Source organism: Hakea prostrata, chromosome 2, assembly GCF_041222555.1.
Source record: "Hakea prostrata isolate BN-2017 chromosome 2, UWA_Hpros_2, whole genome shotgun sequence".
In the NCBI taxonomy this organism is placed as follows: Eukaryota; Viridiplantae; Streptophyta; class Magnoliopsida; order Proteales; family Proteaceae; genus Hakea; species Hakea prostrata.
Window position 1 is genome coordinate 12297340 of NC_142601.1, and position 26356 is coordinate 12323695.

General features: G+C 38.9%; 1 protein-coding gene and 2 non-coding genes across 3 annotated transcripts in view; all 3 read left to right on the top strand.

Moving 5' to 3' along the window:
- LOC149023777 (bifunctional cytosolic FAD synthase/FAD diphosphatase-like) overlaps nucleotides 1-7281 on the top strand; it is a gene marked incomplete at its 5' end in the record, with an annotated part of 39457 nt that extends 32176 nt beyond the window's left edge. Inside the window, 6 exons of the mRNA XM_089144272.1 lie at nucleotides 2257-2328; nucleotides 2619-2681; nucleotides 5152-5301; nucleotides 6471-6528; nucleotides 6654-6706; nucleotides 6802-7281. Coding sequence (XP_089000398.1) covers nucleotides 2257-2328; nucleotides 2619-2681; nucleotides 5152-5301; nucleotides 6471-6528; nucleotides 6654-6706; nucleotides 6802-6885 — 480 coding nt within the window. The remainder of the gene's footprint in view (nucleotides 1-2256; nucleotides 2329-2618; nucleotides 2682-5151; nucleotides 5302-6470; nucleotides 6529-6653; nucleotides 6707-6801) is intronic.
- A 2248-nt stretch (nucleotides 7282-9529) lies between these two features.
- On the top strand, nucleotides 9530-9604 carry TRNAQ-CUG (transfer RNA glutamine (anticodon CUG)). The gene is given in 2 exon segments: nucleotides 9530-9565; nucleotides 9569-9604. It is a non-coding gene; the product is annotated as a tRNA-Gln (tRNA).
- Nucleotides 9605-20512: 10908 nt separating this feature from the next.
- Nucleotides 20513-20584, top strand: TRNAW-CCA (transfer RNA tryptophan (anticodon CCA)). The gene has a single exon. It is a non-coding gene; the product is annotated as a tRNA-Trp (tRNA).
- The last annotated feature ends 5772 nt before the right edge of the window (nucleotides 20585-26356 follow it).

Genomic DNA, 26356 nt, shown 5'->3' on the forward strand with positions numbered 1-26356 from the left:
TGATTGAACCTAGGTACCTAAAACAATCACTCGAGAAATCTCTTTATCGTCAAGTATCACCACCTCATCATCTGGCCGATCATGACTAAAGTTACAAACTAAATATTATGTCTTCGATCTACTAAGTTTAAAGCCTTTTGATTCCAAAGCTAATCTCCATGATTCTAATTTGGTATTAATCCCCACTTGGGTCTCATCAATCAACACAATATCATCCGCAAAAAGCATACACCAGGGGACCTCATCTTGAATGTCTTTGGTTAATTCATCCATTATCAGTGCAAATAGATATGGGCTTAAAGTTGACCCTTGATGTAGCCCAACTGTTATCGGGAATTCATTACTTTGTCCCCCCACTGTTTTAACACTAGTCACCGAACCATCATACATATCCTTAACTATATCTATATATTTACTTGCAACACTTCTTTTCTCTAGTACTTGCCAAATTAACGCTCTAGGGACTCTATCATAAGCTTTTTCTAGGTCAATAAATACCATATGAAGATCTTTCCTACATTCTCTATACCTTTCCATAAGTCTCCTAATTAAGTAAATAGCCTCCGTTGTAGATCTTCCTGGCATAAACCCAAATTGGTTCTCCGTAACTGTAGTTAAGTGTCTCAAACGGGTTCCATACTATTCCGTAGCTTGATCTTAATGGTTGCATCTTTTTGAGTCCAACTTTAGAGTGTCATCTCAATAGGGTGGTCAGATTCAATAAATTTGAGATTTCCCTTGGAATATAGACACTAACAGCTTGGGACCATAATTAAGTAATTGGAATTTGGAACTACCTTTTAATCTAATGGTTGTGTGATCTGTACATTCATATTATCTCATGAAGACCCCTTGGACTCAGCAGTACTCATAGTGGAATTACCAGTTAGGTCTAACATGAAAAGTTGAAGTAGATCTTTAAGAACTCACCAGGTGTAAGCAGTACTGGCAGTATAGTGGAAATCAGAATAACTGAGGCGATAAAATCATGAACAGCAGCCTAGAAAACCGAGGAACAGCAGTTTAAAACTTGGAGATCATGTTAAAATCGATTTTCTGCAGAGTACAGAAGAGATTGATAGATTAGGGTAGGGTAGCTGAAGTTGATCCAAGCTTTGGGGTCTTCAGTACAAGCAGTAGATAGATAAAGATCAGGTTACGTGTAAGTAGATCTAAAACATACTAATTGCAGCAATAGATGGCTCGCATCAAGAAGGAAGAATGGAAACTCTCTCAGAAGTCCTTGATTTGAAGAACTCTAGTTTGATTACAGGAGCTTTGACACCATGCGGGAAATCTGACTCTAATAATCAAACCAGAAGCAAGAATGAAGAAGGAAGAATTGAAGAAAAGAGAAGAAGAAGAAGAAGAGATTGAATCAGCAGTGAGAGAACTCCCTTCAAATCTGGACATACTTCCCAGAATTGCAGGTACATTATTAATAGGCTGCAGTTACAATAGATCAGAATAGAATATTGTGTCTACTAAATTAGAAACACATATTACAAGAAATCAGAACAGAAAATAGAAAGCAGATTTTCTCGAAAATGGAAACTACAGCACAAACAGGATCAACAGATTTCAATCCAAGAATGGAAACTACTACAGTATCTATCGCAAATCGCAACAAATTAAAGTTGGTACCATAAGAGCTTGGGCAAAAAAAAAAAAAGTACCTTAAGAGCAGTGTAAAAGTTCTGAAAACACCTGGCCCTGTGTACCACAACATTTAAAGGTTGGCTAGGCTGACGCTGGCAGAGCAGTTGTGGGTGTGCCGAGGAGGAAACTGAAGTTCATGGTCCTTGAATCTCAAGTCTAATCAGCATAACTTAGACAACTACCTTTTTTTCTTTCCTAACATAATAAAAGTAATCAGGGAACAATTATTTGTTTGGGCAAGGATTGGATCTAGGGTTCTACTCCTTGGATATCTTGAATGCCCTTTAAGGGAGTTCCGTGAATGCCTCTCACCTTGGAAGATAGCTCTGGAGTAATCACATTTGTGCAAAGCATTTGTGACAAACATCTACTCCATATTTTTATATCTTTGGCTTCATTTCAATCTTCTTTTGTTCTCCATTTTATTAAATTGGTTTTGATTTTAATACCCTTCTGTGTTTCTGAAGTTGGACAATTCTTTACTAACTTTAGTTGATATATTCAATTGTTTTACATCACAAGCTCAATTCTTGGTTTCTGGAGTTGGACGATTCTCTCCTAATTTTAGTTGATACATTCAATTGTTTTACATTGCAGGCTCCTGATGAAGAATTTGAAGAATATCTTAGGCTTATTACAAGTGATCAATACACTGGAGACCGAAACGAGGTAACTCAATGTCAAGATTACACTACACCTCTGGTCAGGAATATCAGTCTTATTAGGAAATGTTCTTATTTGGAACTTTTAAGATGAAGGGGGGGAACACAGGGGGACTTTTTTTAGCAGATGGGGACCATACAGTGGACACATGATCTTTTGGAGTAGTTTTCTTTTTTCAAAACTAATAGTGAAATACCTATTTATTATAATATTAAGTAACATTGTGATATTGATCTGTTCTGCATTTTTATTAATGCTAAAATTGGATACATTCATTGACTCATTTTCCTTTTCAGATGGCTCAATTACCTGAGGGTATCACAGAATTGCTACACCATGAAAAGTTGGCAGTGCCTTTGGTAAGTGTCTAGCTGCGGGTTTATATTGACAATCTTTCCAGAAATATATAATATTACAGCAGTATTTTTTTCTCCAGTCTGTTGCCCATGTTACCAAAGTATTTGAGGCTCTCATGCGGAATCTGTTTCCGTACATCGAAGGCATTATTAGCTATATCCTGTTGTGCACTTAAGAATAAATGCTTCTGTGTACTATTACTACCAATTTTCTTTGGATTTCCGACATTGAAGACCAAGGTCATATTTTCTGAGTTTGTTGTTGGTCACTCTGAGGATCTTATTTTCTAGGCATGAATTAGTCAAGGATATTCCAGTGTTGGATCATATGCTTGCTGAAGTGGATTACTGTCATCTGTTCTACACTGTAGCTGGTCTTAAGCGTAAGTGTCAAGGCGTCTAGCCATGTAGGTGACCCCAAGCAATCTAGATCCATAATTGAGTGATCAAAACAGTACCAAAAGGGTCCAAATAAAATACAAACAAGGTCCAGATTAGAATGAAATCAAGTGGATCTTGAGTGAGACCTCAGTTGGCCTCTAAACTCAATCAAGTTTAATAAACAAGAGGAAGAATGTTTTCTGAAATTCTTTGGTCAATCCAATTGTTATATCAGATAATATGATAGGTATTAGTGCTGGGAGGGGTTAGATCGATAATTTTGCCTCTCAGAGTCAATTCAGAAGAGAGGGATCTGTAGATCAATTATATACACAATAAATCTCAGCAATAACAGAAAGCAGAATCTAAACTTAAGAGATTCAGAGCAGAATGAGGATTTCAATATCACTCTTAAATGGAAGGTCTGATCTAGATCAAACTTTGATTGAAGGCTTACTTCATTGAATGAGAACTGATAATTTGATTGGGTTCTAATGGCCAGATTTTCTCAATTGAAGTTCATGTAACAAAATTCATGTACCCCTAAATTGAGGGCCGGTCTTCAGGAGCCTTAGGATGAATTCAGCAGTAAATTAGGGTTTTGAACACCCTGCTATTAGGTCTTCTAGGGCAATTCAGTGATGGACAGCAGCTGTTTCAGGGCTACAACACCCTGCGGTTGGAGGAATTTGCTTTCTATACCCTGCGGCTAGGGTTTCTAGAGGTCTAGGGGAGCTTAGGGTTGAGGAAAGGGGTATAGGGTTCAGTTACCGGGTTTAAGGTCAGGTTTATGATGGAGTGAAGCCTGAATTTTTCTGTTTTACTGTTTAGATTCAATTCCAGGGTTCTAGGGTTTACTAATTAAGTTTCTCGAATTCTAGGGTTTTGTAAGGGGGAAGCTAGGGTTCGGTTCGGAATCAAACATAGGGAAGGGGAAGGGGAAGGGGAAGGTGATCCTAAGGTAGAATGCAGTTGGGATGAATGGTTTCTAAAATGGGAATAAAACTAAGGTTAGAGTTTCTAGGGTTTTAAGAGAAAAGGGAGAATTAGGGTTTACCAGGGCTGCAGTGAAGTAGGGGATTGGAGGTAGGGAAAGGGAGGGGGAATTTGATTCCTAACGGATTAAGGTTTGAGTCAGGGGTTAGGGAGATCTAGGGCCTGGGGGAAAATTCTGGTTTCCTCGGCTGCTGCAAGCAGTAGAAGAAGAAGAAAAGAATGAGAGAGAGTGGCTTGGGATGGAGTGGATTGGAGAGGGGAAGAATTACAGCCGCAAGGATTAGGGGGAAGGGGGAAGGGGGAAGGCTTGCGATAGGGTTTGGGGGATGGGTAGGGGCTGCGAGTTGGAGAGGGAAGGAAAGGAAGGTATGGTTGGGCTGGGGGCTTAATACTTGCTGTTGATGAAGGCTGATTAATAGACCTTGCTGAAATTCATGAACTCAAAGAGTTGCAATCCTTCAAGCATAAATTTCACTAATCATCAACTTGACTTGATTACATATGTATGGCTTTGTTTATAGTCTTTACATGAATGGTTTCCTAATAGAAGTCAACAAACAAAGAGTTCTATTTGAAATGGGACCCACTTGTAGACTCAACTAGAATGCATAATTAAAGGAGGATTATCTTATAAGGACTCCTAAATAGATAGTAGTTGCAGAGTTAAAAGAAATTCCTAGCTTAGGAAGGAATCTGATTTGAAATAGAATTCCAACTTGACTCTCCTACTTGGACTAGGACTACAAGGACTCAAATAACAATGCCTGGTAATTTAGTTTGTAAAAATGTGCTGATTAAATGATATACTGATACATCCAAATCTACACTCACGTGAAAACATTCCCTGAACATTTGTATCACATTTCTTCTGTGTACTAAAACCAGCAGAGGTCCGGCAAAAGTTGGATTTAGCAGTGCACCAGAAAAGCACCCTAAGCCACCAGGCATTTGTTGTTGCCCTTTAATGCTTTCTTGTTTAATCAATCAATGTATGTAGCAACAAAATGTTGTGGATGTCAATTGTCATTTTCACTGCGAGTACCATTTGAAGCAACATGATGACGCATTAAAGTGTGCAATGTGCTTTTTCTTGTAGATCAAATGCCAAAATGTGATCATTCTTTCTGCTACGAATATTATTGAGCTGGACAAGCAGTGGGACTGTTTAATCGAGTTGAGCAGCTCTAGTGGCCTAGTACCGATGGCACCATTTCTAACAAAACGTCTGACCACATCTCTTTCTGATGTATGCTCTTCATTCTTGTTACTACATTTTGCTCTGAATCTCTGTTCATTGCCTCTTTTTTTGTGGGGGGGTTGATTTAACTGCATATTATGGGATTATGCTGAAAGGATAAAAGTTTGTTGATTAAGATTTAAATGTCAGCCACTTTTTCTTCAAGACAGTATGAACATTTTTGCTTTGTCTTTCTTTTTTACTTTTTTTTGATGTCCCTTAATTTTCAGGCTTTTATTCAACAACAAGAAGAAGCCTTGTCCCAATTAAATGGGGTTGGCTACATGGATCCTTCTTAGTTTTGCCACTCATCTATCATAGCATCATCATTTCTGTTACACTGAGTTTATATATATGATGCTTTTTAACAGTCCAACACTCTGCACCATCATCGTAGCTAGTTGTACAACAGTCTTACAGAATTTTCCTTCGAGATTTAGAGGAATATGTCAATCATACAAGACCCTAGACGCACCTCTCCACTTCATCCACCCTATTTTAGTTCTTTGGGAAACATCATCATCTATATAATATCTTTTGTTTATGATTGAACCAAGGCTCTTAAAATAACTTGCAGAATCTACTTCTCATTAAGTTTCACCACCTCATCATCTGCTTGATCATGACCAAATACACACTAAATATTCCGTCTTAGTTTAAAGCCTTTTCATTCCAAAGTTGTTTTTCCATGACTCTAACTTTGTATTAATCCCTACTTATGTCTTATCTATTAAAATAATATTATCAGCACAAAGTAGACACCATGGAACATTATCTTGAGTATCTTTGGTTAATTCATCCATCATAAGTGCAAATAAATATGGGCTTAAAGCTGATTCTTATCTTCCTTTTGTATCCTTTTTCAATTTGGATTTTGTTTATCTTTAATATTCTTGATGTATGATTGTAATTTGGACACTAGAATGCAATTTCGCATATTGACAGTACTCAAAATTTATCTTTGTCTTCTCTTTTAAATTGACTCCCCTCCTTGCTAGAAAAGCAAAAAAGAAATGACCCCCATTGATCTTATACGATGCCCATCTTGCAATCCAACTTAACAGATGAATTGTAAATAACAATATCTTTAGATACGTTCTTGGAGTTTAATCTTTCTTTAAACGCAGTATATTAAATTTTATGTGGTTTGACTAAATTCTTCTGTCTAATCTATGCAGGTAGAAACTGCTAAACCCCTGTCGAAGTTGTGCTTCGAGTTTCCCGATCTCTACATTGGTAGGAATATCCAAGAAAGCATGTTTCTCAAAGCTGTTAGAATGTTGTTTCAGGCAAATTATGATTCCAGTATTTCTTCATTTGTAGTTCTCTTATCCTATCTCCTTTTTTTGGCTGTCATTTAGGGTGTTTCCGCAAATCCAGAGTTGGGCCCCTGTTCATTAATTTTATGGGGAAGGTATATAATCTCACAAGGCCAATCAGTTTGTGAGTTATTTTACATGTTGAATTGATCAGCTAAGACTCAAATTTTTTTTCTCTACATTATCATAGGACCAAGCTAGAATAGAGTTGGCAGTGGAAACTTTATACAAGAATTTTAAGCAAGGAGACTTCTCAGAAGTAAAGCGTGGGTGATCACTCTTGCTTGAAGTATTGCCTCTTGACAAAATCAGAGGAGTTGTATTTGACAACTGCGCTGCTCAATTGAACCCCATTGTCTTTGAAACTAGAAGGTGCCATCACATCTTGATTCAATGGTAGGGGAACTAGACAAGCCGAAGGGAGAAGGGAGAAGAGAGCAGAAATAAAATGTATAAAGCAGTGCCCTTGTATTCTATAGTTGTAATCATATAGTTGACTTGTTGCAACAAATTAGATTCTTCACATAATTCTTTGGAAGAGATGGAAAAGAAGAAAATTTGTAGAAATTATGGGTTTTGATGGTGGTTATCTTTTTTCTTATAAAATTAATGATAAATAACTTTATGATATGTAACGATGAGTAATTATTGATGTGTAGTTGTTTATTTGTTTGGATTATGAAGTGAATTAAAGAAATTTTTTTTTTTTTTGGTAATTAAAAGAGGGGATGCAGTAGCGGCGACCAAGCGCCCCCCCGCTACGCAATGTTCGGCTTTTATCGAGTGCGATCTATGCAAGCATTAGCCCTGTGCAGTACCAGCGCAAGCACTGGCCCCGTCAGCGGAGCCCCACCGGAGGCCTAGTATGGTCCACAGAAGCTGGTAGTACTCATGCCCAGGCCAAAGAGCACACAACTGTCCAATGCAAGAAACAGAGGAGCAGAGGGGATTCGAACCTGGAACATGAGATTTACCAAACCACTTGAGAGTGAGATTGGGACCACTAGACCACCACCCCGGTGATAATCAAAGAATCTTTTGTTACAGGTTAGGAATGTAAGATTTCATTTTGGTTCAGGGAAAATCTAAACCGGATCAGATCAAAATAGAAGAAAAACCATTATTTATTTTTCTGATCAACGGATGGCAGGATAAGGGTTCAGGGAGAGAACTGACCCCGCGATTTTTCTTATTGGTGTGTGAAAAGCCGAAAACAAATCATTTGCCCTAGGAAATTAAGGCTAGGACCAACAGCTGCTAGCTATATTAGAGGAAAAGTTGATTCCTTCATTCCTATGGATGCTGTGCATGTGTGTTTCTTTTTCTTTTGGTTTATAAATGAACTGAAACTTATGGCGTCTTTTCTTTTCTTTTCTTTTCTTGTGACTATAACAAAGAATTTGGCCGCCCAGAAGGGACACCGTCCTGTTTATCTGATTCAATACTTCATTTTAAAAACCCTTGGAAAATGATAATGATTATATATAGGAGGTCCTCAAGATTCAGAAATCTAGAAACTACAACAGGGTCTGCAAGGAGCTTAGGGACATAGATGGGCATGTATGGAGGTTTGGACAGATTGCCAAGAACTGATGAAATAGTTAACTCATTTCTTTTGCTTCATCAAATAAAAAGTTCCCACTCCATTTGGAATATCAACAGATGAACCACTGAGTGATAGCAATAGGTGAACGCTTAGTAGTAGAACTTCATTATTTCTTCATGTCTGAACAGCTTATCAACAAGAAAAGATATGAAGCGCTTGAGTAGAGTAGTTGTGTAATGGGGGTTGACCCCATTGTGGATTGGCACATCAAGCATCCAACTGGGTCATGGCCTTATTATATTATTCAGGGTCTATTGGAAACCTTTAATTTCATTCACCTCCTTCGTCTACAAATAAACAGGCGCAGAAAGTGGATCACTTCTTGGGAATTTACACCGTTGATTTAATCAAGAACATTAAGTGCAGGAGTCAAAACATTTGGAGTCTGAAAGCAAACCCTCATGTTATGTTGCGCCTGATTGGTTTGCTGACTGCAAAGAAATCAAATTGGTTAAAGTAGGGGACGATAATAATTGGATGAGAGCAGAGAGTCAGAGATGAAGTACTTACCAGCATTTTGTGGTCCTCCATAATCTCGGCCATCACCTCTTGCAGTGGTTTATATGCACTATTACAAACAAGAGCAGCAAATGCAGCTGGTTCAAGTCCTGAAAGGAATCAAGAGAAAGGTAATAGCGTCCCCCAATATATAACATGTAATGACCGATGCCTCTTAGTGAAGAGGTCATGATTTGACTCTCACTAGTAGTATATGTAATAGTCCTCCACCCCCAACAAAAATAAATATAAATCTCCACTTTCAAATACAAAAAGAAAACCTTTTCCATGTGAACAATAAGATTTCTGATTTGGGAATAAAGTCAGAAGTCTATACCCGTCTCTGGAAATGTATCAATGAACATGATCATCTCCTCCCCACTGAGACCAGACATGATGCAAATCCGTGGCAATGACTTTGCAATTTGTACAAAGAAGGGAACTATTTACATCCAAAGTATACAAGAAAAGGTAATAATATTTTGCAATTCAGTGGTATACAAGAAAAGAGTATACATGACATAGCCCCTTGACAACAAATTCACATGTTGTATATTATATGTCCCCATTGTATATATTAATATGCTTACCAAAAAAAAAAAAAAAATTGTATATATTAATATATACGGATCTAAGGCACAGTGGTAGTGCGTCTGAGTCCGTGGAGTCAGAAGGTCGCGTGTTCAATTTACACTAGGTTCAAATTTCACCATATTTCTTTTTTCAAAAAAAATATGTAATAGTTTATTTATTTCTTTCTTTAAAGAAAGGAAATTAAAACAAATATTTTACATATCATATTATGATAAATAAAGTACCTGTGGCGCAGTGGTAGCGCGTCTGAGTCTGAAGAGTCAGAAGGCCGCGTGTTCGATTCACGCCAGGTTCAATTTACTTTTTTCTTTAATGAAACGAAATTCAATCAAAATATTATATATATATCATCTTATGAATACGGAAGATCCTGTGGCGCAGTGGTAGCGCGTCTGAGTCTGTGGAGTCAGAAGGCCGCGTGTTCGATTCACGCCAGGTTCAATTTACTTTTTTCTTTAATGAAGGGAAATTGAATCAAATATTACATATCATCTTATGATAAATAAAGTACCTGTGGCGCAGTGGTAGCGCGTCTGAGTCTGTAGAGTCAGAAGGCCGCGTGTTCGATTCACGCCAGGTTCAATTTACTTTTTTCTTTAATGAAAGGAAATTGAATGAAATATTTTATATATCATCATATGAATGCGGAAGAACCTGTGGCGCAGTGGTAGCGCGTCTGAGTCTGTGGAGTCAGAAGGCCGCGTGTTCGATTCACGCCAGGTTCAATTTACTTTTTCCTTTAATGAAAGGAAATTGAATAAAATATTTTATATATTATCTTATGAATACGGAAGAACCTGTGGCGCAGTGGTAGCGCGTCTGAGTCTTTGGAGTCAGAAGGCCGCGTGTTCGATTCACGCCAGGTTCAATTTACTTTTTTCTTTAATGAAGGGAAATTGCATTAAATATTTTCTATATCATATTATGAATACGGAAGAACCTGTGCCGCAGTGGTAGCGCGTCTGAGTCTCTGAAATCAGAAGGCCAACGTGTTCAATTCAAGCCAGGTTTAATATATTTTTTTCTTTAATGAAGGGAAATCGAATCAAATATTTTATATATCATCGTATCAATACTGAAGTACCTGTGGCGCGTCTGTCGAGTTATTGTTAAATGTTTAGCTAACCGTTTGAAAGTTATTTTGCCCAACATTATTAGTGAAACCTAGAGTGCCTTTGTTGCTGGTCAATCCATTTCTGACAATGTGTACTTGGCACATGAATGTCGTCACTTCATGAAGAACTCTACCTCAAAGCGTGGTTATTTTGCTTTGAAACTTGACCTGTGTAAAGCATATGACAAGTTAGAATGGGGTTTTATTGAAGAATGTTTGAACTTTTTGGGGTTTCAGGCAAAGTGGGTGAGGTGGATAATACAATGCATCACAACCGTTACTTTTCAAATTAAAATTAATGGTCAATTATCGGAGCCAGTGGTTCCAACTCGGGGCATTCGACAGGGCTGCCCTCTCAGTCCATATATTTTCATTCTCTGTCATGAGGCTTTGTCTAGGAGATTAAATGCAAATATTGGTAACCCAGAGTGCCTTTGTTGCTGGTCGATCCATTTCTGACAATGTGTACTTGGCACATGAATGTCGTCACTTCATGAAGAACTCTACCTCAAAGCGTGGTTATTTTGCTTTGAAACTCGACTGTGTAAAGCATATGACAAGTTAGAATGGGGTTTTATTGAGGAATGTTTGAACTTTTTGGGGTTTCAGGCAAAGTGGGTGAGGTGGATAATGCAATGCATCACAACCGTTACTTTTCAAATTAAAATTAATGGTCAATTATCGGAGCCAGTGGTTCCAACTCGGGGCATTCGACAGGGCTGCCCTCTCAGTCCATATATTTTCATTCTCTATCATGAAGCTTTGTCTAGGAGATTAAATGCAAATATTGGTAACCCAGAGTGTCTTTGTTGCTGGTCGATCCATTTCTGACAATGTGTACTTGGCACATGAATGTCGTCACTTCATGAAGAACTCTACCTCAAAGCGTGGTTATTTTGCTTTGAAACTCGACCTGTGTAAAGCATATGACAAGTTAGAATGGGGTTTTATTGAGGAATGTTTGAACTTTTTGGGGTTTCAGGCAAAGTGGGTGAGGTGGATAATGCAATGCATCACAACCGTTACTTTTCAAATTAAAGTTAATGGTCAATTATCGGAGCCAGTGGTTCCAACTCGGGGCATTCGACAGGGCTGCCCTCTCAGTCCATATATTTTCATTCTCTGTCATGAGGCTTTGTCTAGAAGATTAAATGCAAATATTGGTATCCCTAGGTTGCCAGGATTGCTAATATCTCGACATAGTCCTGTTATTAACCATCTTTTTTTCGCTGATGATTGTATGATTTTTTGTCCTGCAAGTGAATACAATGCTCATCATATAAATTTTATTCTTCAGGAATACATGTTTGTTTCTGGACAGCATATTAATTCAATGAAATCTTCTGTGGTGTTTAGTAAATGTACAATTTTGAATGTTCGGAGAGCTATCACTTCTATTCTTCAAATTGCTGAGGTGAGTTCCCATGGTACATATCTAGGTTTACCATCTACTTTTGGTAAATCTAAAACTCAAGTGTTTGCTTCTTTTCGGGAAAGAATGGCTAAAATGTTAGCCTGTTGGAAAGGTAAGCTATTATCAAGTGCTGGTAAAGAAATTCTAATTAAAGCAGTTGCTCAAGCTCTTCCAACTTATGCAATATCTAATTTTTTTATTCCCAAAACAGGTAACAGATGAGTTATCACAACAAATTAGACTTTTTTGGTGGGGCAAGGGCTCTCAAAAGGGTATTTCTTGGGTATCATGGGAGAAGCTTTGTAACTCAAAAAAGCATGGTGGTTTAGGGTTTCGTGATCTCTATTTTTTCAATAGAGCTTTATTAGCCAAACAAGCCTGGAGATTACTTCAGAATCCTAGTTCATTGTGGGCCAAGGTTATTAAATCTGAATATTTTCCTAATGATGATTTTCTAGATGCTAGGTGTGCGAAGGGCTGCTCTTGGGGTTGGCGGAGTTTACATGTTGGGAAAGAAGTTCTTAAAAAAGGTTTGATTCGAAGTATTGGTAATGGTTACCAAACAAAGGTATTTTCTGACCCTTGGATTCCTGAGTTACCTTTGAACCGTATTTGGAGAGTTTCACCCTCTGGCAGTCCTGTATGGGTTGGTGAATTAATACATTGGCCCTCAAGATCTTGGGATACCTTTAAATTGCGGCTTTGGTTTTCGGCGCCTGAGATTAGTGCAATTCTTAGGATTCCTATTTTATCTGAGATTGTGCAGGATAGATGGATGTGGAAGCATACTCGCACAGGTACTTTCACTGTTAGCTCTGCTTATTTTATGGAGTTAAACGCCTCTTTGGGCTTATCTGCTAGAGGCACCACTTCTGTCTCTCTATCTTTTTGGTCTACACTTTGGAAAATTCATACGCTTCCTAAGATTAGACTGTTTCTCTGGAAAGTAGGTCATAATGCTTTACCTACAAATTTTCTTTTGTTCCAAAGAGGTGGTTGCTATACTCCTTTGTGTCTTTATTGCAAATGTGCCCCTGAATCAATTGTTCATATTTGATTTCATTGTCCTTTTGCAAAACTGTGTTGGAAGGTCTCTCCCCTTCGGTTGGATACAGATCTTTTCCATGGCCATGACATTGTGGACTGGTGGAACTTTATTGAATCACTCTTTCAACATTCTGGTAATTTAGATTGGGTACATACTATATGGAGTGTAGTAGCTTGGTTAATTTGGAAGGCCAGGAATGTTTATCTATTTGAAGGGCGTGAACCCATCATTAATATTTTTCTTTGGTATCTAAATGGTTTGTTGCAAGATATTAGTGGTCACTTTATTGAGGATGTTTCTACATCGGCCACAATTGAAGTGTTGGATCCTCCTATGTTGATTGTTTCATCAGGTGTATTATTTAATGATGTGTATCCACAAACGACAAATGTTGATGATATCAATTTTTTTCATGTATTCTCAGATGGTTCATGGGACTCCACAACTTCTCGTAGTGGTCATGGAGGGATTATCAAGACATCCTCTGGATCATTTATCGCTGCTCGTATGAAAGCAAGTTGGGCTTTATATGCACCGCAAACGGAGTTGGAAGCAATGTATGACATCCTTCAAATTGCTTCTAATATAGTGTTGGGATAATTGTATTACAAATTCTTCAAACATACAAAAGTGAAATTGCAATACAATTGAGAGATGAAGATCTTTAGCAAATCTGAAGAGCTTGAAGTAGCAACCGAACGAACCACTGATCGATGAGGTTGAGTCACACCTTGATGTTGTCTTTAAGGTAATTGATGCACCCTACTACCAAGGGTTCTTCGCACCACCACCTCCAAGATAAAGCAACCTCCAACTAGAAGATGAGATAGTTCTTCTAGTCCCTTCAAGGAGCCAAAAGCTAGAGCACAACACTTAGACAACTCAAGAAAGAAATGAACTTTGTAAAACAAATAATGTGAGTGAGGAGTGTCACAATAGCACACAATATGCAATGAAGGGTTGGGTTTATATAGGCCCAAACCACACCTCCTCACAAGGGGAGAATCAATTCTCCACTAATGGAGAATCAATGGTTTGTCCCTCCTCCACTAATGTGAATAAACCCCCTTGACCTAACCTCCCCACTACTTGGGGAAGTAACTCTCATATTCACTTCTTTGGAATGAATAGGCTTTAACCCATTCAAAGACCTTAACCCCCACTCATGGTAATGGCCATGAATGGTCATGAAGTTGAAATGAGAAATAAAGGTCAAGAGTTAGAATTTGAGTAATTCCACCATTCAAGTTAGCCCACCTCATCACCATGATCAAGACCTTTAAGACCCATGACCAATGTCATGAAGAGCCTCATAACCAAAGTCATGAAGGGCCTCCTTTAACTAAGGTCATGAAGGGCCTCTTTTACTCATGGTGCCTCATTACCACCCTTACCTCATGGTCCCACACACAAACAAAACAATTAAATAAAAGAAATGCAAAAACTAATTTTGAAACTTAACATATAGATAATATAGTTTTTAATAAAAAACCTAACAATCCCCCACAAGTTTCAAAATTGCAAAAAAAGGACTCGTGTTGTGACTTTATTAGACACTAAAGGACACATCGTTGTAGGTGTCTTTCGGACTTGAACCTACACTAGGTCTAATGAGTCGCGATACAAAGTACGGGTAGAGTCAGACTCCTTGAACCTTTCCTCATTAGTGTAGCTGACCGCCCCATCATCCATGTCCTAAAGGTCGACTTTTGGAGCTACCTTTTACACTACACATTGGACTTTTGAACCGGCCATGTCCCTTATCCTGGATTCATGAATGTTTAAAGAACTCGCCTATAAGTTCTCATTGGCAGCGGCCAAACCACCTACATCCACTTAGGTCAGTCTCTGATGTGCACCACAACTAACACACCCCCACATTCCTTGGGATTAGACTAATTAAGAGCTTCGCTCAACCTTACTCTTGTGGTAGTACTATTACCTTCATCTACACCCTAGAATGGAATAATTATAAATGGTAGTACTGAACCGGTCTTCCCATGACTTCGTTTGTACCCCTTGAACCTAATTCAGGTATTTAGCCTCTTTACATAGGTAGGGTATCCATCATGTGACCTAAGGATTAGGCATTAACCCCATTCCTGTAGATGCAATACACAAGTTTTTGACAGACATAGCCTTTGTGAACATGTCAGCTTGATTCCTTTCTGACTTCACATAATCGATAGCTATCATTCCTTCATCTATGTACTGTCGCACAAGATTGTGTCTAAGGCGTATATGCCTCCTTTTACCATTGTACATCTTATTCTTGGCTAAGTGAATAGCCGCTTGGTTATCACAATGTAGTGATACTGATGGCGTTGGTATTTCCCACAATGGTATATCCGCCATTAAACTTCTAAGCCATTCGGCTTCTGTTCCTGCCTTCTCTAAGGCTATGAACTCAGCTTCCATGGTAGAGTCTGTTCCACATGATTGCTTTGTGGACTTCCAAGATATTGCACCGCCTGCTAATGTAAACACATACCCACTAGTGGCTAAAGATTCGTTTGTATCCGAAATCCAATTAGCATCGCAATACCCTTCTAAAACTGTTGGTTTACCACTATAGTGTAAACTATAGTCTATTGTACCTTTTATGTACCTTAGTAATCTATCAATTGCACTCCAATGCTCTTTATTTGGATTTTGAGTATGTTGACTCAACTTTCCTACCGCAAGAGCAATATCCGGACGTGTACAATTCATAAGATATGAAACTGAACCAATGATTTGTGCATACCTTTTCTGGTTCACTGGTTCACCCAAGTTCCTTTTCAAATGACATCCCACCTCAAAAGGTGGTTTGACTGCTGAAAGTTCATGGTAGCCATACTTTGTAAGTATGTTTTCCACATAACGAGCTTGAGATAGTGAAATACAATTTCCTTGCTTGATGATCTTGATCCCAAGAATAATATCAGCTTCCCCTAAGTCTTTTGTGTCAAAATTAGACATCAAAATATGCTTAGTTTGATTCACTATTGCCAAGCTCGTCCCCATTATCAACATATCATCTATGTATAATAGAATAAATACGCCTTTACCACCGTGAAACTTGCTATATAAGCACCTTTCGGCATTGTTGATGATAAAGCCATTTGAAATTAGAGCCTTGTCTAATTTTTCATGCCATTGCTTAGGCGCTTGCTTCAATCCATATAAGGATTTTCGAAGCTTGCAAACTTTTGCTCTTGTCCTTTTACAATACAACCTTCTGGTTGTTTTATGTAAATTTCCTCTTCTAAATCACCATTTAGAAAAGCAGTTTTTACATCCATTTGATGGATGACCAAGTTATGTATTGACACAATTGCCAACATAACTCTTATTGAGGCAATTCTTGACACAGGGGCAAATGTGTCAAAATAATCGATGTTTGGTTTTTGCCTAAATCCCTTGACAACAAGTCTAGCCTTGAAACGATCAAGGGACCCATCACTTTTTAACTTCTTTCGAAATATCCACTTGGTCTCCAAAGTTTTAGAGCCAATTGGTAAATCTACCAATTCCCAAGTGTTATTCGCCAAGATTGAATCAAGTTCACTCTTGATTGCCTCCTTCCAAAAGATGGCATCTAGTGATGTGATAGCCTCTTTATAATTAAGAGGATCCTTATCAACCAAGTAAACAAGCCACTCATCATCCTTATATTTGGGTCTTTTGAGTCATTTGCTCGTTCTTGATTGATTCCCATCACTAATACCCAATTGATTGATATTCTCTTCAATTGGATCCAATTCCCCATTGATCAATTGACTCTCCTTACTTATAGGTAAGGCGAAGTTAAAGGGGAATATTCTTTCAAAAAACTCAACGTCCCTTGATTCTATGATGCTATTTGGTTCAATAACATCATCCATGGATTTAATTACCATGAATCGGTATGCCGTGCTATTTATCGCATACCCCAAGAACACACAATCACATGTTTTGGGACCTAGTTTCCTTTTCTTGGAATCCGGTAATAACACCTTGGCCAAACAGCCCCAAACACGTAAATGTTTTATACTTGGTTTTCTACCAAACCATTTTTCAAATGGAACCATACCGGTCTTGTTATGTGGGATTCTATTTAATAGATAACATGAAGTCAACATGGCTTCCCCCCACATATCAAGTGGTACATTTGAACTCAACAACATGGAGTTCATCATCTCTTTAAGAGATCTATTTTTCCTTTCCGCTACCACATTTGATTCTGGTTGGTAAGGAGCGGTCGTTTCATGGATAATTCCATTTTCTTCACAAAACTTATCAAGATTAAAATACTCAGTCCCTCTATCGGTTCTAAGTCTTTTAATCTTCTTGCCAAGTTGATTTTCAACTTTCGTTTTGTAAGATATAAATGCCTTTCCGGCCTCATCCTTTGATTTGAGCAAATAAATCATGGTATATCTAGAATAATCATCTATGAAGGTGATAACATAATTGTTTCCTCCCCTTGACTCATATGACTTATAGTCACATCAGTCACTGTGGATCAATTCCAAGAGATCACTCTTACTATCCATAGTCTTGTGAGGCATTTTGGTTAATTTAGCCTCCACACAAGTTTTACACTTGTCCTTGGGAGATTCCACCTTTTCAATGATCATCCCTAACTTGCATAGTTTGGTGATATATTTTACACTACTATGACCTAACCTACCATGCCACAAATCAAAAGAATTAGACGAAACAACAAAGTAAGCAGAAGAGGTACTTGCCTTTTCAATTACAACATTGTAAATACTAAGTACAAACAATCCCTCACTAAGATATCCCTTTCCCACAAATACATTGTTTTTAGTGATAATTGCCTTATCACTTTCAAAAGCCAACTTCATTCCTACTTTATTAAGCAAAGGAATTGAAATTAAATTTCGCCTAATATCCGGCACATGGAGAACATTGGTGAGAACAATAGTTTTTCCCGAAGTAAGTTTCAAAGTCACCTTACCTTTTCCCATAACAGGGGCACTTTGGGAGTTTCCCATAAATACCTTTTCATCATTTGAGCCCATAGAATAGGAGGAAAACATCTTGAGATCACCACAGATATGTCTTGTAGCACCGCTATCCAACACCCAATCCTTTGGTTTTTCAACCAAATTGGCTTCTGTGATCATAGCTACAAACACATCATCTTCAACTAGGTTCACCTTTTCAACTTTTTTCTTCTTGAACCTACAATCTTTCTTAAAATGGCCAACCTTTCCACAAACAAAACAAGTCAATTTCTTCTTCTTAGAAGACTCATCATATTCTTGATGACTTTTCCTCTTCTTGTTTTGCTTGTTGGTTTCAACCAAGTTCGCTTTTAGGCGACTTTCTCCAAGGTCTTTTTCACCTTTGTCTTTGAACCGGTTCCTTTCTTCAATCTTGATCCTTACAACCAACTGGTCTAAGGTCAATCATGTCTTCTTATGTTTCATAGACATCTTGAAAGCATTCCATGAAGGTGTAAGTTTCTCAATCAAGGCACCGGTTACAAATTCTTCAGGTAAGACCATTTTCTCTTTTGCTAACTTTCCAACCACAATTTGAAATAAATCAATTTGGGTTGATATTTTGTCACTATCTTTCATGGTAAAATTTAGAAAGCTAGCCACCAAGTATTTCTTTGAACCAGCATCTTCAAGAGAATACTTTTTAACCAAAGCATCCCAAATCGAATAGGCATATTCTAATGAACTATACACATGGTATAAGTCATTAGATAATGCATTCAAAATTCGATTCTTGCATTGGTAGTCGCTTGAATCCAAGCCACCCTTTTGCGCTCCTTAACAGGATCATTACTTTTTTCTGGCATGGGTTCAGTCAAGGCAAATGCCACCCCAATTTGGGCTAAGGCAAATAGCAACATTTGCCTCCACCTTTTGAAGTTTTCACCTCCAAACTGTTCAATTTTGTCAAACTCAGTGACAATCCTCATCTTACCCAAATCCTTATAAGATCTGTCACTGTTGGAATTACATTAGTGGGGATTGAATCATGAGTAGCAAGGAATGGATACCTCATACCATCTATGGCAACAAATGTGTCGTCACCTTGTTTGTTGACGTTACCTTCAACGGTATTGTTTGAAGGATCTCCTCCGGTATTAATTCCATCAACAACCTCAATGTTGTTGTCTCCGTCTTTGTTGAAGTCGCCATCTCCAAGACTTGCCATTGGATCTTCCAAATCAATTACCTTAAACTTGTTGGGATAATTGTATTACAAATTCTTCAAACATACAAAAGTGAAATTGCAATACAATTGAGAGATGAAGATCTTTAGCAAATCTGAAGAGCTTGAAGTAGCAACCGAACAAACCACTGATCGATGAGGTTGAGTCACACCTTGATGCTGTCTTTAAGGTAATTGATGCACCCTACTACCAAGGGTTCTTCGCACCACCACCTCCAACTAGAAGATGAGGTAGTTCTTCTAGTCCCTTCAAGGAGCCAAAAGCTAGAGCACAACACTTAGACAACTCAAGAAAGAAATGAACTTTGTAAAACAAATAATGTGAGTGAGGAGTGTCACAATAGCACACAATATGCAATGAAGGGTTGGGTTTATATAGGCCCAAACCACACTTCCTCACAAGGGGAGAATCAACTTTCCTACCGCAAGAGCAATATCCGGACGTGTACAATTCATAAGATATGAAACTGAACCAATGAAGGGTTGGGTTTATTGGGTTTATATGTTAGCTAGAGGTGCTCGTTATTTGGGTATGTCTAAAGTTTGGTGGATGCAGCCACCACGATGTCTTGATCCTTTGTACTCTGTTCCTACTGGGAGGATTTCCCCAGACTTGTTTCTGTTAATGAATTTCTTTTTCTGTGTTTGGCCAAAAAAAAAAAAAAAAGAAGGCCGCGTGTACAATTCTCGCCAGGTTCAATTTATTTTTTCCTTTAATGAAGGGAAATTGAATCAAATATTTTATATATCATCTTATGGATATTTAAATAGTTGTGTCGTAGTGGTAGCTTGTCTGAGTCTGTGGAGACAGAAGGCCGCGCGCGTGTCGATTCTTGCCAATATCAATTTAATTTTTTCTTTAATGAAAGGAAATCGAATCAAATATTTTATATATCATCTTTCGAATTCTAAAGTACCTGCGGCGCAGTGGTAGCGCGTCTGAGTCCTTAGAGTTAGGAGGCTTCGTGTTCGATTCGCCAAATTCTATTTTCACCATATTTTTCTTTTTTCCAAAAAAATATGTAATTGTTTATTTATTTTTTTCTTTAATGAAAGGAAATAGAAGCATTACCAGAAATTGAGATACAAACACAGACAGCCCTCCTGGGCAAACAACCAAATCAAGAACAGGGTTGTATTGCCAAGTGTAGTATCCTTGGCAAATGCATTAAAAACTGAAGTCTTCCACACAAAGAGCCTCCAAGGTAACAGATTACAGATATCCAAGGTCAAGCATTTCATACACAGCCCAGGGCAAACAACCAAATCAAGAATCTAGTTGTATTGCCAAGGGTAATATCCTGAGCAAATACATTAAAAACTAAAGTCTTCAACAAAAGAACATCCAATGGTAACATATTACAGATATCCAAGGTCAAGCATTTCATAGAGCTAAATATATTAATTACTCAATTCCTTTTTTCCTACCTTGCATTTTAATGTATAAGGATCTGTGGTGCAATGGTAGCGTGTCTGACTCCAGATCAGAAGATTGCGTGTTTGATTCACGTCAGGTTCAATTATCCCCTAACAATTTTCTTCTTTTCGAAAATTGTGTAATAGCTTTTTTCCTTTGTGAAAGGAAATAGATTCATTACCAGAAAAACAACCAAATCAAGAATCTGGATGTATCACTAAGTCCTATGACTGTCAAGACTTTCAAAGGATGATTCACTACTGTGACTTCATGGACTTAGGATTCATAGGAGCCCCTTTCACTTGGTCTAACAGAAGGAAAAAAGATGCTGCTATCAAGATTCGTTTGGATAGAGCTCTTTGTAACTCAGAATGGAGATTGGCGTATGCAGATGCTGTCATTTTTGTTAAGCCTACTATAGGCTCTGATCACCAACCACTCATTATGGATTCGGTTGGAGGCAAATCAAGAGGAAAGAGACCTTTTCGTTTTGAGAGTGCTTGTCTTAGACACCCTGCTGGAAAAACAGTTTGAATCACTGCCTGGTTGAAACAAGCACAAGGGTCATCAGCTGTTAAACTGAACCAAAAGTTACAACAGTGCCAACAAGCTTATAAAACTTGGAATAAAGAGGTTTTTAGCAGGACACAACACTCTATTCTAAAGCTGCAGAAACAATTGGAAATCTTATACAGTTCTGGGGTTAGCAACCAATTGGATGAGCAGATTCAATTTGTGGAGAATGAACTTGATGAGCAATTTGCTAGAGAAGAAGAAATCTGGTTTCAAAAGTCTAGGATTCAGTGGCTGCAATTTGGTGATATGAACACTTCGTTCTTCCACGCCTTAACAACCCAAAGAAGGCAATCCAATTGTATTCTCAGGCTAAAAAATCCAATGGGACAATGGGTCACTAGTAAAGATGAAATTGAAGATGTAGTAACCACACATTTTACTACTGCCTTTACATCAGAAGGTATTGATCACTCGGCACTTCAGGACATTCTCCAACATGTGACACCCATGATTGATGCGAATATGAATGCTGCCTTAGAGAGCATTCCAACTGAGGAGGAGATCAAGACAGCTCTGTTTGCCATGCATCCACTTAAAGCTCCGAGACCGGATGGAATGCCACCTTTATTTTACCAGAAATTATGGGATACAATTCATGTTGATCTTATATCCTTTGTAATGGACTTTTTGAAACCAGGAATACTTAATCCAGAGCTTAATATTTCTTTAATCTGTCTTCTTCCGAAAGTGGATCATCCCGAATCTCCAGAGCAATATAGACCCATCAACCTTGGGGGGGGGGGGGGTGGCCTCAAAGCTTATCTCTAAAATTCTTGCATCAAGGTTACAAAGCATTTTAGAAGATATAATCTCTCTATTTCAGTCAGCCTTCATCTCATCAAGATTGATCTCGGATAATATTTTTATGGCACATGAGGTATTTCATTACATCAAACACAGGAAAAAAGGTAAGAAGAAATACATTGCTTTTAAACTTGATATGAAGAAGGCTTATGATAGATTGAAGTGGGTTTTTATTGAAGAGATGTTGAAAAAATTAGGCTTCAGTCACAGGTGGATCGCATTAATAATGAATTGCATTCGCTCAGCCTCCTATAAACTTCTTCTCAATGGGAACAGCAGCAGTCAAATCATCCCTACTCGAGGCATCAAACAGGGAGACCCGAGATCTCCAGCTATCTTTATTCTATGCTCCCAAGGACTGAGTTCGGCTATTAGCAAGCAGAGGTATCTCAGCAGATAAAAGGTATAAGCATTAAAAACCGAGCTCCAATTCTTTCTCACCTTTTATTTGCGGATGATTGCTTGTTATTTTCTGAATTAAAGCTTGACCTGGTATGTAACCTGAAAGCATGCTTAGACATCTACTGCAGAGCCAGTGGCCAAGCTATTAATCTCCACAAATCCAGCCTGGTCTTCAACCCTAATACCCCACTGAAATTTATGAGATGGTTCTCTCGGGTATTAAAGGTATCTTATACCAAACAACCTACTAAATACTTGGGCTTGCCACCCAAAATTGGGGTCTCAAAGTCTCAAGCTTTCAGGTATGTTTCAGAGAAACTATCAAATAAACTAGAAGGGTGGAAGATGAAACTGCTTACACATGCTGGAAAAGACATCCTACTCAAGTCAGTTGCCTTTTCTCTTCCTCAATATGTATGTTCCCATTTCAAGCTGCCTAAGTCTAATCATAAAGTGATCAAGCAAGCATCAGCAAATTTCTATTGGGGTTCATCGGAGGGGAAAAATAAAATGCATTGGATCTCTTGGGATTGTTTGTGCAAAGCCAAACCTCAAGGTGGGCTAGGGTTTAAAGATTCGGGTTTACAAAATACAGCACTATTGGCCAAAGTAGCGTATCGGTTATGGACCCAGCCTCACTCTCTTTGGGCATCGATTATGAAGGCTATATACTTCCCAAATTGCTCCTTTCTTGAGACTACTCCAGGTAACCAACCTTCATGGGCATGGCTTAGTATTTTGGGAGGGAGAAATGCTATTAAAGAACATCTCATTTGGAAGACTGGTCAAGGCGACAAGGTTAAAATATGGGAGGACAAATGGTTACCCACCCTTCCCGGATATTCCATTCAACATCCAAAACCTCATACCTGTCACTTAGAATGGGTTGGTGATATCATTGATCAGCTGTCTCAAACTTGGCGTACAGACTTACTTCACCAATTTTTTCACCAGGATGATGTACGTGCTATACAAAATACCCAACTTAGTTTATTCCCTGCTGATGATGAACTATATTGGGCGAGCTCTAAGGATGGCAAAATGTCTGTGAAGTCAGTCTATCGCACTCTCAGTGATAAGCAACCAAGCCTTCAGGTAACACCTCCTTCTACATCTTATATTCCCACATGGCAGCTCATGACCACTGACCAATGGACATTCATTTGGAAAGCTTTTGCACTTCCTAAAGTGAAACATTTTGTATGGCGAGCTTGGGCTGGAGGTATTGCTTCAAGTGATGCACTGTTTAGAAGGAATATCCCAATTGATCCTACATGCAATAGATGTGCCACATCACATGAATATGTGGCCCATCTATTATTCGAATGCCAATTTGCACAAGCATGCTGGTTCCTCAGCCCGCTGGGCTATATTCTCCCTCACGAAGGCCCATTCCAATTAGAGAAATGGATCACTACTGCTAAAGAGCACTACTAAGGAGCTCCAAGGTCTATGCCTATACATGTGTTGGTTTATATGGCTAGCAAGGAATGATTTCATCTTTAAGAAAAAGAAGTGGACCCCAGAAGAGGGATCTCAAGCTGCCTGTAAGGCCTTGGAAGAATTCAAATCTGCAGAAACAATGTTGCCAATTTCAGCTAGAGGCACCCATTTCACATATACATCTCCAGGGCCTTGGGCTCCACCTCCAAATGGATTCGTGAAGCTTAATACGATACCAGCACTCAAGCTCAACTCCGATATGGGCGAGTTGGGCGCAGTTCTAAGAAATTCACATGGGGATCCAATATTTTCTTTATCAGAACCATCCCATTTTAAAGACCCTTTTTTGGGTGAGGCTTTAGCTATGAGAATGGGACTTCTTCATACCTTGGGAGATGGTAGAGATCACATTATGGTGGAGTCGGACTGTCTCGAATTGATCAAGTGCATTAATCACCTAGATTCAACAAGACCACCTCCAACCGCAGCGGCCATTGTGGATGATATTAAAGTACTATGTAGTACCTTTATGTCTTGTAATGTGGCCCATATATTTAGGAAATCTAATGTTGTTGCGGATTTCCTAGCCCGGAAAGCCCAGTCTCTTTCGGACGCGACTGCTTGGCTTATTTCCTCTCCTTGGTTGCGAGAGTTATGCTCTCTCGCTCCCTTGGCTAGTCCGTCTCTTTAAATAAAGAGTTTGATTACCAAAAAAAACAAGAATCTGGATGTATCCTCAGGGAATACATTAAAAACTAAAGTCTTTCACAAAAAGAGCATCCAACGGCAAACAACCAAATCAAGAACCTGGTTGTATTTCCAAGGGTAGTATCTACATTAAGTTGGAAAACAACCAAATCAAGAACCTGGTTGTATTTCCAAGAGTAGTATCCTGAGCAAATACATTAAAAACCAAAGTCTTCCATAGAAAGATCATTCAAAGGGTAGTCGCTGCTAGCTGGGAAAAATCGAATCGCCTCTCTGCAACTTTCACAACCCTGATCGCCGCCTCCAACGTTCGCAACACCTGAGGCGGAGAGGCTCGCCTGGTAGTCTCTCCGCCTCTGCCTCTTCTCTCCCTCTCTATCTATTTCTCCATCTCCCGGCCGCCTCTTGCCTCTGCTTCTTCTCTCCCTCACTGTCTCTTTCTCCATCTCCCGGCCGCCTCCTTTCCCGCCTTCCGACTCCACCTTCCATCTCCCGTCTCTACCTCTCCCCCTCCGCCTCGCCTTCCCCGCTTCTCACCCTACCGTCTCTGCCTCTCCCATCTGTGCCTCACATCTCTCCCGCTTCACTCTTCTTCTGTTTCTTCTCCCATCTCAGCCTCTCTTCTTCTGTTTCTTCTCCCATCTTCTTACTTCCCATCTCCGCCTCGTCTATCCGCTTCCATCTCTCCCAGCTTTTCCTCTGTCTATTTCCTGTCGAGGAGCACCAGATCTGGTGTTTTTTGGCTTGCTTTTCTTCTTCGCTGCTCGGACGACCAGATCTAGAGTTTTTGACTTCGATCTGTAGTTTTTTCGGTCGCTCCTTCCCGTACTTCTGCTCTCCCTTCACCGGCTACTCCTCATTTGATTGCAACACTTTTTTTTTTCTTTTTTTTTTTTCCTTTTTTTTCTTTTTATCAAATAACAAATCAATTCTCCAGTTTCTGCGTTCCTTGGTGCACACCCAGACTAACTCCAGCTCTAGGAACAAGTTTTTCTGGGTCAAGCTTTACTGGTACGCCTTACGGCAGAGCCGGATGACAGGTCTGAACCTTCTCCGCACTTTCGATGCTACCATCGCAACAACCGTACGAGTTTTGTGTCCGCCCTTGAGGCGTGTTGTATGTCCGCCATTAAGGCGTGTTGTATGTCCCCCCTAGGGGGGGTTGTCCCCCCCCCCTTTTTGTGTTTTTTTTTTTTTTTTTTTTTTTTTTTATAAAAATATTTTTTTTTGTGAAATCTTAAGGCATAAAGCATGCATTTTATACACTTAGAATGGAGTTACCTTGGGTTTTATGTTGTTTTTGCAGATTTTAGGACTTTTCAAGATTTAAGCAAATATTTGGAGTTTTGGGCTTGAATCATGCTATTTTACTCGTCAAGAAGTCCATTCAAATTCTCAAATGCGAAAATGGGCCTGATCTGGAGCATGATGGGCTAGAGATGTGTGATTACGGGCCAACTCCGAAATATTGAAGAGATAAAGAAGGCAAATTTGATCTACGGCTGAGATTTTAAATCAAATCTACAGAGATATTATTGAGAGAGTCCAGATGGAAAAGAGTCATTGCATACCTCAATATCTTATTTTCTATTTAGGATTTGATTAAAGAAAGAAAAAGAGGAAAAAGAATTATATTCAGATAAGGATGAAGCAAAAATCCCGTTTTTGAATGCCTCAGTCCAGTTTCGATCAAACCCTTCATCGAACGGTCATCCGATGTCCGATCGTGCTGATTTTTGGAGGAGAGCTTCACGACTACTTAAACCTCAAATCCAACGGTGGGATTATGCATCTGATCTCTCTAAGTCGGCGCGATTAGTACGTCAAAACCCTAATTGGATGAGTCAATAGAAACCCTGAGTTTTATTCAAATTCAGCCGTGCTTCATATCTCGATGTAAACTCTATAAAAGGAGAGCCTACTCCATCAAAGGAGAAGGTG